Source organism: Oncorhynchus clarkii, chromosome 33 (assembly GCF_045791955.1).
Source record: "Oncorhynchus clarkii lewisi isolate Uvic-CL-2024 chromosome 33, UVic_Ocla_1.0, whole genome shotgun sequence".
NCBI lineage: Eukaryota > Metazoa > Chordata > Actinopteri > Salmoniformes > Salmonidae > Oncorhynchus > Oncorhynchus clarkii.
This window is the reverse complement of record NC_092179.1, coordinates 2,897,002-2,909,638: the sequence shown is the minus strand read 5'-3', so window position 1 is coordinate 2,909,638 and position 12,637 is coordinate 2,897,002. Positions and strand designations below refer to the sequence as shown.

General features: G+C 42.0%; 1 protein-coding gene across 1 annotated transcript in view; it reads left to right on the top strand.

Moving 5' to 3' along the window:
- The first annotated feature begins 4,320 nt into the window (after positions 1 to 4,320).
- The window catches only part of LOC139392570 (rap1 GTPase-activating protein 2-like), a 31,218-nt gene continuing 22,901 nt past the window's right edge, over positions 4,321 to 12,637 (top strand). The window contains exons 1-6 of the mRNA XM_071140622.1: positions 4,321 to 4,405; positions 6,017 to 6,052; positions 6,991 to 7,023; positions 7,141 to 7,380; positions 11,489 to 11,592; positions 12,454 to 12,532. Coding sequence (XP_070996723.1) covers positions 4,400 to 4,405; positions 6,017 to 6,052; positions 6,991 to 7,023; positions 7,141 to 7,380; positions 11,489 to 11,592; positions 12,454 to 12,532 — 498 coding nt within the window. The 5' untranslated portion in view covers positions 4,321 to 4,399. The remainder of the gene's footprint in view (positions 4,406 to 6,016; positions 6,053 to 6,990; positions 7,024 to 7,140; positions 7,381 to 11,488; positions 11,593 to 12,453; positions 12,533 to 12,637) is intronic.

The following is a 12,637-nucleotide window of genomic DNA, read 5'->3' as shown; positions in this document are numbered from 1 at the left end:
ATGTGTGCTGTGCGCGCCTATGTCTACACTTTGTGTAGCCATTAGCGATGATGCTATTGATAATATTCTTCTGGTAGAGATGGAAAGGCTTTCCCAAAAACCTTCTCAGTGAAATGTTAACTACAAAGTATCCTATGCCTTCCTGGCAGAATGATATTAGGATTATTTGCATCAATCCAGTGGCCATTTGTTTTTCAAACTCTGCAATCACATGAGCACTACAGCATCACAGCTAACCAAACAACGGTCTCTTCCTGGTGTGCACTGGCATTAAAGGATAACTACACCCAAAACTCAAAATAAAAAATAATCATCCCAGACCTACCTAAAACAAAATGGTCTCCTGATGTGGTTTAAACATTTGTTTTAAATGGTTGTTTTCCTGTTTTAAAAAAGTGTTGTTTTGGGACCAAAAACATGTAAAAAAAAAACAAGGAAAATGGTATCAGGCAAAAAATTATTATAGGGCCCTAGGTCTGCCTGAACACACACACACTCACATTAACACAATGTCATAAACCTTCTTAAAATGCATGGCCTGTGGGCTGGCTGACAGACAATCCAGTGGAAATGTTATCTTCAAAATGACCTCCTCAGATCCATTACGGCTCCTTCTGCTCCCAGCTTGATGAAATAACACACATCCTGAGCCCACCTCACCGACCAGCCTCACCTCATACAGTCATGAAGACAGAGAGAAGAGAGAGAGCGCAAGAGGGAGAGAGACAGAGAGAGAGGAGGAATCAGTAAATTGGTGGGAAAGAGAAACCGTAGTGAAACCGTGTGTGTTTGTGTGTATGGTTGTGTGGAGCGGGTTCTCACAGGGTACATGTTGTCACTCACACACTTTTTGACTACTCAACCAGATCTTATAGAGTTTACCTCAGTCTTATATACTCATCTCTTCATCTTATGCAATAATGTTTACTTCTACAGACATACAGAAAGACACACACATACACGTTTTTAAACAACGAATTGTTTAAAATAACAACTGTTATTAAAAATGTTTGTGAGCTCAAGGCACACATGGCGCAGTTTCTCTAGAGATGAATCAGAAGCCCGAACTGTGCGATGTAATAGGGAGTTGTGGTTTCCAACAGGACAATATTCGACATAGTTTATTTAGCGCAGAAAATGTGGTAATTATCTACAATGACCATAATCCATTACTCACCCTACTTGTCCAATCTGTGTGTTTCTCTTACGCCTGCTACTTTAGGTTAGTGTGGGGCAGACACAGAGAGGGAGAGAAGTGACCGAAGAATGCACGATGGAGAGGGATAGAGAGCAATTGAGAGGTATCTCTACCTGAAAATACATGATCTAAGTGATTGATAGTTGGTATTCAGCAGTCATAAAATATGCGTTATTTACTTTGAAGCACTACTAAAATAGTGATTTTGTCAGACAGCAGGCAGCAGCTCTATAGAGATGAGTTGGAATGAAATACAAATACAAAACTACAACTCCCTCCTACATCAAACAGTTCAGTAAAGTCATCATATAAAACAAATGTAATATACACAACAGCTGAAATATTTGATTAAAGTGATGTGAATAAATGTTGGTTAATATAAGTGATGCACAGTAATGGGCAGTCACTACCTCCATGGGACTTTTATTATTTGTTTTGTCCTGTGTTATTTCAGCATTCAACCCACATAATACATAGTGCATTTAATCATGTAAAATATATTATATTTTGATAATCGAACCAAAACCAAACTGACCTCAAAATGCACTAATTGCTCAGCTCTTACATACACACACATACACGCCCATATACACGCACAGAAGCCCGTACACACACACACACACACACACACACACACACATCCATATACACACACACACACACACACACACACACACACACACACACACACACACACACACATACACCTCAGAATCCCCAAACCAATTCACTCTTAAATTAAAACCAGATTATCACCACTGTGTGTGCATGCCTATGTATGTGCATCTATATGAGACTGAACTGAAGTCTCTTTTTGGATACTGCATACCAGTTACATGCACATACCTTCACATTGATATCATTGCATGCCGCTGTGAGAAAAGAACATAGAACAATTACAACAACTATTATCTGTGTCAAAACACAATGTTCTTCTTGCTTGTTGCACCAATCAACTCAATTAAACCACAGGATTATAAATGAGTCATGAATGTGATAGACATTCCAGGTTAACACCTCTCCTGTGTCTGGAGAAGAAAACAACAACAACAGAGAAATGATGGAGGGGAAATGAGGGATGGGGAGTGAGAGAGAGTGGGTAATGAGAGAGGAACAACAACCACAAAAAATCACAGAGAGAAAGAGAGAGAGAGATAGGGAGGAGAAAAGCAGGTAGTATCTAACAACCACAACAAATTGTCTAGAGAAAGAGAGAGAGCTAGAGAGAGGAGAAGAGCAGGTAAGTTGACAGTGAAGTTTAGAGAGACTGTGTATCTGCTGTTGTAGACAGAGGGAGAGACAGTGACAGTGAAGTTTAGAGAGACTGTGTGTATCTGCTGTTGTAGACAGAGGGAGAGACAGTAACAGTGAAGTTTAGAGAGACTGTGTGTATCTGCTGTTGTAGACAGAGGGAGAGACAGGGACAATGAAGTTTAGAGAGACTGTGTGTATCTGCTATTGTAGACAGAGGGAGAGACAGTGACAGTGAGGTTTAAAGAGACCATGTGTGTCTGTTAGACAACTAGTGAGAGGGTGACTGAGATAGAGAGGGAATAAGAGAGGCAGAAGGAGGGAGCAACAGCAAGAGGTAGAGAAAGGTTGTCTGTGTCAGTCTACAGTGCTATCTGCCGTGTTAGTCTCAGGAGGTTGTAGTCTAGAACAGCAGAAGACCCTGTGTCGTTAGTTATGCTACTAACCAGAGTAACTGGACCACCTGCTCAAGGGTTTCGGTACTGTTGCCATAGTAACTGGTTTAGCGGGACCATCTCATAACAGATTGTAGTGATGACTTGACCGCTGGCACTGTAACCGTTCAGTCTGCTGTTACCATAGTAATACTGGACCCCCAGCTTGGCACTGATTGTAACCGCATTAACAGGGGTAAACGAGACCCCATCATGTGGGAGGGGGGCCCCGGCGCCTCCAGAGTGGGGTCAAAGAGAGCAGGGGTGCGGGCTGTGGTGGCGCTGATTGGACTGCTCTACCGCTCCAGACAACACAGAGAGAGGGAGAGCGAGGGGGAGAGAGAGGACGAGTGGTGGGTAAACTCAACTCCTCTTTTCATGAAGGTGGTGTTTGAGGATGGGCATGTGTGTGTGCTTGTGATGAGTTGGGATCTGTGGACGCATGTGTGTGTTTTGTGTTTGACAATGATTTTATTAGTAAGAGAGTGTTTAGTGTCTTTACTGTATTTGAACTATGTTGATAGTGTAGTTGAATTAGATTGTCAGTGTGTCTGTTGGAACTATGGCATAGATGGTGTGAATGGAGAGCGGATGCATAGATTGAGTGCAGAATGAAAGAGTATGTTATAGCAGTAAGACAGAAGTGTGTGTGTATGCATGCCAGTATCTCTTGCACATGTCTTACATGTATGTGGTAGAGTGCACTTGTGTTTGTGTGTGCGATGCAAGTGTGTGTGAATGTGTGTAGTGGTATAAAATACTGTAAAGTCCAACTTAAGTTGCTTTTGTGGGTATCTGTACTTTACTTTACTTTTACTTCACTAAATTCATAAAGAAAATGTTTTCCATAACACCCACAAGTAATCGTTACATTTCGAATGCTCAGGCAGGACAGCAATATGGTCCAGTTCACGCAACCTATCAACATAAGCACATTCTCATCTCTACTGCCTCTGATCTGGCTGACTCACTAAACACAAAAACTGTGCTTGGAAATGATGTCTGAGTGTTTTAGTGTGCCCCTGTCTGTCCGTAAATGAATCAAACTAGAAAATGGTGTTGTGTGGTTTGCTTAATATAAGGAATTTATGCATAGCATTTACTTTAAATCTGTACTTTTATTCAAGTATGACAATTTAGCACTTGTTCCACCACTGTGTGTGTGTGTGTGTGTGTGTGTGTGTGTGTGTGTGTGTGTGTGTGTTATTAGTCCCCTATAATAGATTAAGTGTTCCTGTCTCTTTAGTAATAGTGAGTTCAGTGAAGAATCTATGCAGTAAATTTACATAGAAAGAGCTTATGAGGGATTGGCCCGGTATTGGCCTTTGTGGATTGGCCTTTGTGATAGAACAAGGTAGACAGAGAGAGGACCGTTTTTAAGGTGTATTGTACGAGTGATAACCGTTTTATTGTTGCTGTTGATTGTTTTAGGAAGCAGGAGAGAGAGCTGCTGACCATCTCTAATGTTCCCCTGGCAGACTGCCCCCCCTCTCCTCCGCGCACCGCACCCCCCACCATGAAGGTAACACACACTCATGCACACACACACACACACACACACACACATAGAAACATGCACACACGCACACATACACACACACACATAGAAGCACGCACACACACACACGCACATAGAAACACACACGCACACATACACACACAGGCATAGAGAATGGAGAAGGAGAGAGAACCAGTTTCCAATGGACTGTGACTGACCATCCCCAGCAGGTAGTATGATGTTTTGAATGTGTACACTTATGTAAATGTATATCCGTTATCGGCATTGCGTTCTCAACCATTGATTTCTTGTGCCACAGTATGCTGTATGTGATGATTGTTTGTGAGAGAGTGCTTGTAAATGTGTGTTGGGTTCTACACTCCTAGGTATAAGCGTTCATAGAAACAAACGTTACTGCAGTACAGATCCTACTATGTCTACAGTATGTGTAATGTAGGAGTTGGCTGTTGTTCAGCTGAACATTTCAACAATATACAGATTGCATGCAGCGGAGTAGGGATATGAATATGGTTCTTAAGCACAACGCAAGCGGAGTGCGTGGATACAGCCATTAACTGTGGTACATTGGCCATATACCACAAACTCTCGAGGTGCCTTATTGCTATTATAAACTAGTTACCAACGTAATTTGTTTTTGGTAATCAGTTTATAATAGCAATAAGGCACCTCAGGGGTTTGTGATATATGGCCAATATACCACGGGCTGTGTCCAGGCACTCCGCGTTGCGTCGTGCATAAGAACAGCCCTTAGCCGTGGTATAACCACAGCTCCTCATGCCTTATTGCTTAAATATACCACGGCTTTCAGCCAATCAGCATTCAGGGCTCAAACCACACAGTTTATAGTAGCTGTTCGAGTACAGTCTACAGTCAGGGTCTATTTCAGTGAAATGCTGGGTCATCCGAGTCCGGCCTGGGAGGGAGTGATGTGTCTCTGCTGCTTCTGCAGCCAGAGATACTGGATATAATGACGAGATGCTTGTGTCTCCACCCTAACAATTAGATTCGTTGACCACAGAGTGGAATGGCGGGCTGTCAAGCTCCTGCCTATTCCACTCTTTGGATTGGTGGATACATCTCGTTATTTTAATACATTTTAGAATATTCTATGAAGGGTATTGGCATATTAAATGGAGAATGAGATGCTATGCTAGCCTCATGAATATGCATAGATCATCTCGAATTTCAACAGGGACAACTACAACTACAAAGTGTTTTTTCTCAAAGTTGCCGGGATGTCACTTGCATCACATTTATATCAGTACACTCGTAACAACCTAAGCATTACCAAACTTCCAATCGATAAAATAAGCCTCATGTATCAAAATAACAATACATTTTTATCTTGACTAAATTCAACACTCTCTCATTGATCCTCATACAAAAACTCATCACTTGGCAGTATGCCAAGATATTTTCACTTGGACAGATTTTGGACTGAGTAAAACTTCTTGCTCTGCCTCTTCCTCTCCGCTGCAGTTCAGTCAGGACCAGGAAGTGATGTGAGAAGAAGCGATGTCAGAGAAATGGCCCAAAAAATGACTTTAAAGAGAGTGAGAAAGAATCTCACCTCTCTCTCTCTCTCTCTCTCTCTCTCTCTCTCTCTCTCTCCAGTCTGCCCATTTCTTCGACATGATGGAGAAGATGGAGGTAAGCATGGAACTCCTGCCGTCTGTGTCTGTCTGATTAATAACCCAGAATCCTCCAGGTGACAACAGAACTGATAATAATGTCATAGGTCAAAGGTTACCATGAGGTCATCAGGGGGTTCACGACCTTTGACACTTCCCATAATGCATTGTCAGTCATTATATATAGCAACAAGGTTTCAGAACCACTCACTCTACACTCTTACTACTATGCTTTTAATATTCTGTTATTTGTGCTTTCTAACTCCGACAACCCTTATTCTCATAAATCACAACTCCAAACATCTCACCCTCATAAATATCCAACATCCTTTCCCTAAACCTCTATCCCTTACATCCTAACCCCTTGCTTCCAAATCACACCATACTGACCTACCCAACCCCCCAACCCTCTGCCCCTGACCTTTAACATCTACCCCATACATTGCACGTATAACCCCTAACTCCCCTAAGCAGGTACCAGAGGTAGCAGAAAAAACAGTGGCTGGTCCTCAGAGACTGAAGGTGTGGACAGCCTGTCTGTCTGTCTGTCTGTCTCATATCCATCCTTTCACTGAATATACTGTATATAGTGGAAATTGACTATGAATGACTTTCATACCTCTTTATTTACAAACTCATATTCTCTGTTGTCATTCATTCATTTAGGTCCTTATCCCATTCACCAATGATTTGAAAAGTCAAGTAAAGTTTATTGGAGCTTTTAGTTCAGAGAGTAATGCATGTGAGTTTGCTTGTCTTTGTGGTATAAAAACATAAAGCACTCATTTATTCATACTACATTGTTACAAGAGAAAGACAAAAAACACCTCATGGTCATATTTATTTTATGTCGAGCTCATCTTGTCCTTTGTGTTAGCTGCTTTTCAAATCTTTGTACAGACTACTGTGTGTGTGTGTTGTATGTACAGCCGAACCTGATTCCACTCTCTCTTACAGGATGACTACATCCCATACCCCAGGATAGAGGAGGTACGTCAGCAAACTGATAACATGCACACACACACACACACACACACACACACACACACACACACACACACACACACATAAATGATGGTTCTTACTCTGTTATTTGTCTCTGTCCAGGTGCTGGAGAGGGGTGGGCCGTACCCCCAGGTGATCCTGCCAGAGTTTGGGGGATACTGGATTGAGGACCCTGACGCCCTCGTCCCCACACCCCCTTCTCGGTACCCCAGCCTGTGTGACAGGGGGGACGATGGAGGGGGAGGAGAAGGGGAAGAGGGGGACGCTGCCCTAGTGGGTTATGGGTACCGGCTGGAGAGTAACGACGCAGCACGCGCCTACAGGAAGCACTTCCTGGGCAAGGTCAGTGCCATGGGAACACATCACTTTTTTCTCTGACATGTAACATGTCAATAATTGAAATACTGTGCTGCCTAATGTGCCTCCCAAAATGCACCATATTCCCAATATGCATTCAGAGTGTATTCACACCACTCGACTTTTTCAATATTTTGTTGTGTTACAAAGTGGGATTAAAATGTATTTCATTGTTATGCACGTGAGTGAGGACCCAAAAGCGGTTTAACAAAAACAGAGTCCTTTAATGTCAAAACACAGGTAAGACATAGATCCTCTTCAAATGTATATGATGGCAAAATAAACAACCCGCAGAGAGGGCGACAAATGAAACATAAAGTCCTTCTGATAATCACAGAAGAGTTCCCCTTCTAGCAGCAGAGGAGAATAGCTGGGTTGTAGAGGACAGAGGTACCTGATCACACGTAGCATCAGATGAACAGGCAGATTCCGACAGGACAGGACAAGGGTGAAGCAAACGAGACGATAGTTTGGTTCTGGCATGAGAAACTCAAACGAGAATCTGACAAAGACAGAAGCAGGAACAGAGAGAGAAATAGAGACCTAATCAGAGGGAAAAGAGGGAACAGGTGGGAAAAGGGTGAACGAGGTAGTTAGAGAAGACGAGGAGCAGCTGGGGGAAGGAGAGGAAGAGAAGGTAACCTAATACGACCAGCAGAGGGAGACGGAGTGAAGAGAAAGAACAGGAACAAGACATAATATGACAATACATGACATTAATTGTCATTTTTTGTCAACGATCTACACAACCTACTCTGTAATGTTGGCGGAAGGTAGCCTAGTGGTTAGAGCGTTGGGCCAGTAACCCAACCCAAATATATATATATATATATATATATATATATATATATATATATATATATATATATATATATATATATGTAGATGTATTTTGATTAGATATTTATTCAACCCCCTGAGTCAATAGAATTGCCTTTGGCAGCGATAACAGCTGTGAGTTTTTCTGGGTAAGTCTCTAAGAGCTTTCCACACTTGGATTGTGCAACATTTGGCCTTTATTGTTTTAAACATTCTGCATGCTCTGTCAAATTGGTGGTTGTCAAATTATTTTAAAAATTCTTTGAGCTCTGTCAAATTGGTTGTTGATAATTTTCAACCATTTTCAAGCAGATTTAAGTCAAAGCTCTAACTCGGCCACTCACTCTCTTCTTGATAAGCAAATCCAGTGTAGATTTTCCCTTGTGTTTTAGGTTACTGTCCTCCTGAAAGGTACATTCATCTCACAGAGTCTGATGGAAAGCAGACTGAACCAGGTTTTCCTCTAGGGTTTTGACTGTGCTTAGCTCAATTCCGTTTTTTTTTTAATCCAGAAAAACTCCAACGGTCCTTAACGATTACAAGCATACCCATAACATCATGCAGCCACCACTATGCTGAAAGTATGGAGAGTGGTACTCAGTAATGTGTTGACCTATATTTGCCCCAAGCACAGCACTTTGTATTCAGGACAAAAAGTGCATTGCTTTGCCACATTTTTTGGCAGTATTACTTTAGTGCCTTGTTTGCAAACAGGATGCATGTTTTTATAATTTTTTTATTTTGTACAGGCTTCCTTCTTTTCACTCTGTCAATTAGGTTATCATTGTGGAGTAACTACAATGGTGTTGATCCAACCTCAGTTTTCTTCTATCACATCCATTAAACTCTGTAACTGTTTTAAAGTCCCCATTGGCCTCATGGTGAAATCCCTGAGCAGTTTCCTTCCTTTCTGACAACTGAGTTAGGAAGGACGCCTGTATCTTTGGAGTGACTAGATGTACTGATACACCATCCAAAGTGTAATTAATAACTACAAAATGCTTAAAGGGATATTCAATGTCTGCATTTTCTTATTTTTATCCATCTACCAGTAGGTGCCCTTTTTTGTGAGGCATTGGAAAACCTCCCTGGTCTTTGTGGTTGAAGCTGTGTTTGATATTCACTGCTTGACTGAAAGACCTTGGACCCCTACAAATCAACCGGGCTAGACAATCTGGACTCTTTCTTTCTAAAATGATCTGCCGAAATTGTTGCAACCCCTATTACTAGCCTGTTCAACCTCTTTTTCGTGTTGTCTGAGATTCCCAAAGATTGGAAAGTAGCTGCGGTCATCCCCCTCTTCAAGGGGGGGACACTCTTGACCCAAACTGCTGCAGACCTATTTCTATCCTACCCTGCTTTTCTAAGGTCTTCGAAAGCCAAGTCAACAAACAGATTACAGACCATTTCGAATCCCACCGCACCTTCTCCGCTATGCAATCTGGTTGGTCATGGGTGCACCTCAGCCACGCTCAAGGTCCTAAACGATATCATAACCGCCATCGATAAGAAACAATACTGTGCAGCCGTATTCATTGACCTGGCCAAGGCTTTCGACTTTGTCAATCACCACATCTTCATCGGCAGACTCGATAGCCTTGGTTTCTCAAATGATTGCCTCGCCTGGTTCACTAACTACTTCTCTGATAGAGTTCAGTGTGTCAAATCTGGCCAAGGCAGGAGGGCCTGTTGTCCGGGCCTCTGGCAGTCTCTATGGGGGTGCCACAATGTTCAATTCTCGGGCCGACTCTCTTCTCTGTATAATTCAATGATGTCGCTCTTGCTGCTGGTGAGTCTCTGATCCACCTCTATGCAGACGACACCATTCTGTATTCTTCTGGCCCTTCTTTGGACACTGTGTTAGCAACCCTCCAGACGAGCTTCAATGCCATACAACTCTCCTTCCGTGGCCTCCAACTGCTCTTAAATACAAGTAAAACAAAATGCATGCTCTTCAACCGAACGCTGCCTGCACCTGCCCGCCCGTCCAGCATCACTACTCTGGATGGTTCTGACTTTGAATATGTGGGCAACTACAAATACCTAGGTGTCTGGTTAGACTGTAAACTCTCCTTCCAGACTCACATCAAACACCTCCAATCCAAAGTTAAATCTAGATTTGGCTTCCTATTTCGCAAACAAAGCATCCTTCACTCATGCAGCCAAACAATACCCTCGTAAAACTGACAATCCTACCAATCCTACCGATCCAGGTATATCTCTCTGGGAACTCCCCAAAACCAATTCTTCCTTTGGCCGCCTCTCCTTCCAGTTCTCTGCTGACAATGACTGGAACGAACTACAAAAGTCTCTGAAACTGGAAACACTTATCTCCCTCACTAGCTTTAAGCACCAGCTGTCAGAGCAGCTCACAGATTACTGCACCATAGCCCATGTATAATTTATCCCAAACAACTACCTCTTCCCTATTTATATATTTTGCTCCTTTGCACCCCATTATTTATATTTCTACTTTGCACGTTCTTCCACTGCCTTTCTACCATTCCAGTGTTTTACTTGCTATATTGTATTTACTTCGCCACCATGGCCTTTTTTTCCCTTTACCTCCCTTATCTCACCTCATTTGCTCACATCGTATATAGACCTATTTTTCTACTGTATTATTGACTGTATGTTTGTTTTACTCCATGTGTAACTCTGTGTTGTTGTATGTGTCGAACTGCTTTGCTTTATCTTGGCCAGGTTGCAATTGTAAATGAGAACTTGTTCTCAACTTGCCTACCTGGTTAAATAAAGGTGAAATAAATAAATAAATACATGTTTGGGGTACAGAGACAGTCATTTAAAATCATGTTATTAAACACTATTATGGCACACGAAGTGAGTCCATGCAACTTATCATGTGACTTGTTAAGCACATTTGTACTCCTGAATTTATGTAGGCTTAACAAAAGGCGTTGAACACTTATTGATTCAAGACTATTATGAAAAACATAATTCCACATCGGTGTTATAGGGTACTGTGGGTAGGCCAGTGACAAAAAAAATGTCAATTTAATCCATTTTAAAAAGTCTAGGGGTGTGAATAGTCTCTGAAGGGACTATAGTGCACTACTTTTGACCAGAGCCCTATGGGTCTTATACTTTCTGTTAATGCATCACATTCTGACCGTTCTCTCTGACTCTGTAGAGTATAAACACTTACACTGTCCTGTTCTTTCAGTGTTACGTACTGTTCACGTTGTCCTATATTCTTTTGTGCTTGTCTGTCTGTCTCCTATAAATGTTGTCCTATTCCCTCTCTATGTGATAGGACCACTTGAATTTTTACTGCACGGCCAGTTGTCATGGCAACCTCATTCTGTCTGTGAAACATGAGGAAGTGAAGAGTCAGGAGTATCTACATATCATCCTCAGGTCAGTAAAACAACACACCGTAACACACCTGAACACACCTTAACACAACAGATCATTACACTCCGTTTGTGACAGCTCACACTTAACATAAGTAAGAAAAAACATGCACAATTTCAAATCAAATTGTATTTGTCACATGCACCGAATGTAGTAGACCTTGCAGTGAAATGCTTACTTACAAACCCTAACCAACAATGCAGTTTTAAGAAAAATAAGAGTTAAGAAAAACATTTACTAAATAAACTAAAGTTTAAAATGTTATGTACAGGGGGTACCGGTACCGAGTCAATGTACAGGTTAGTCGAGGTAATTGAGGTAATATGTACATGTAGGCAGGGATAAAGTGACTACACAGAGATAATAAACAACGAGTAGCAGCAGTGTTAAAAAAAAGTCTGGATGAGCATTGTATTAGCTGTTCAGCAGTCTTATGGCTTGGGCTAGAAGCTGTTAAGCCTTTTGTCTCCAGTACCACTTGCCGTGCGGTAGCAGAGAGAACAGTCTATTACTAAGGTGGCTGGAGTCTTTGGCAATTTTTAGGGCCTTCCTCTGACACCGCCGGTATAGAGGTCCTGGATGGCAGGGAGCTTGGCCCCAGTGATGTACTGGGCCGTACGCACTACCCTCTGTAGCGCACTACCCTAACCCTAACCCTAACCCTAACCCTCAGTAGATGCCTACTGGAGAACTTATTTGTAATGCTTTTAATCTTTTTAAATGAATTTATCTTATTAACACTTTGTTCTAGCCAGCTATTTGTGTAGGTAGCTGTCAAGTAAACCCAATGATAGGCCGAGCAGTTGCCATACAATGCATCTCTCTCTCTCTCTCTCTTTCTCTCTCTCTCTCTCTCTCTCTCAGGTCTAGGATGAAAACAATGTATGATAGGATCTCTCTAGCAGAAGTTCCTGAGCTGCCTAGTGTCCCTCAACTAGCCAAGGTAACCAAACCACTACATAGTTACTACAGAAACCACAGGGGACCACCATATTTCTGGAGGATTTGGCAAACTATGAATATTGTTGAATTATCTTGGTTCATTGAG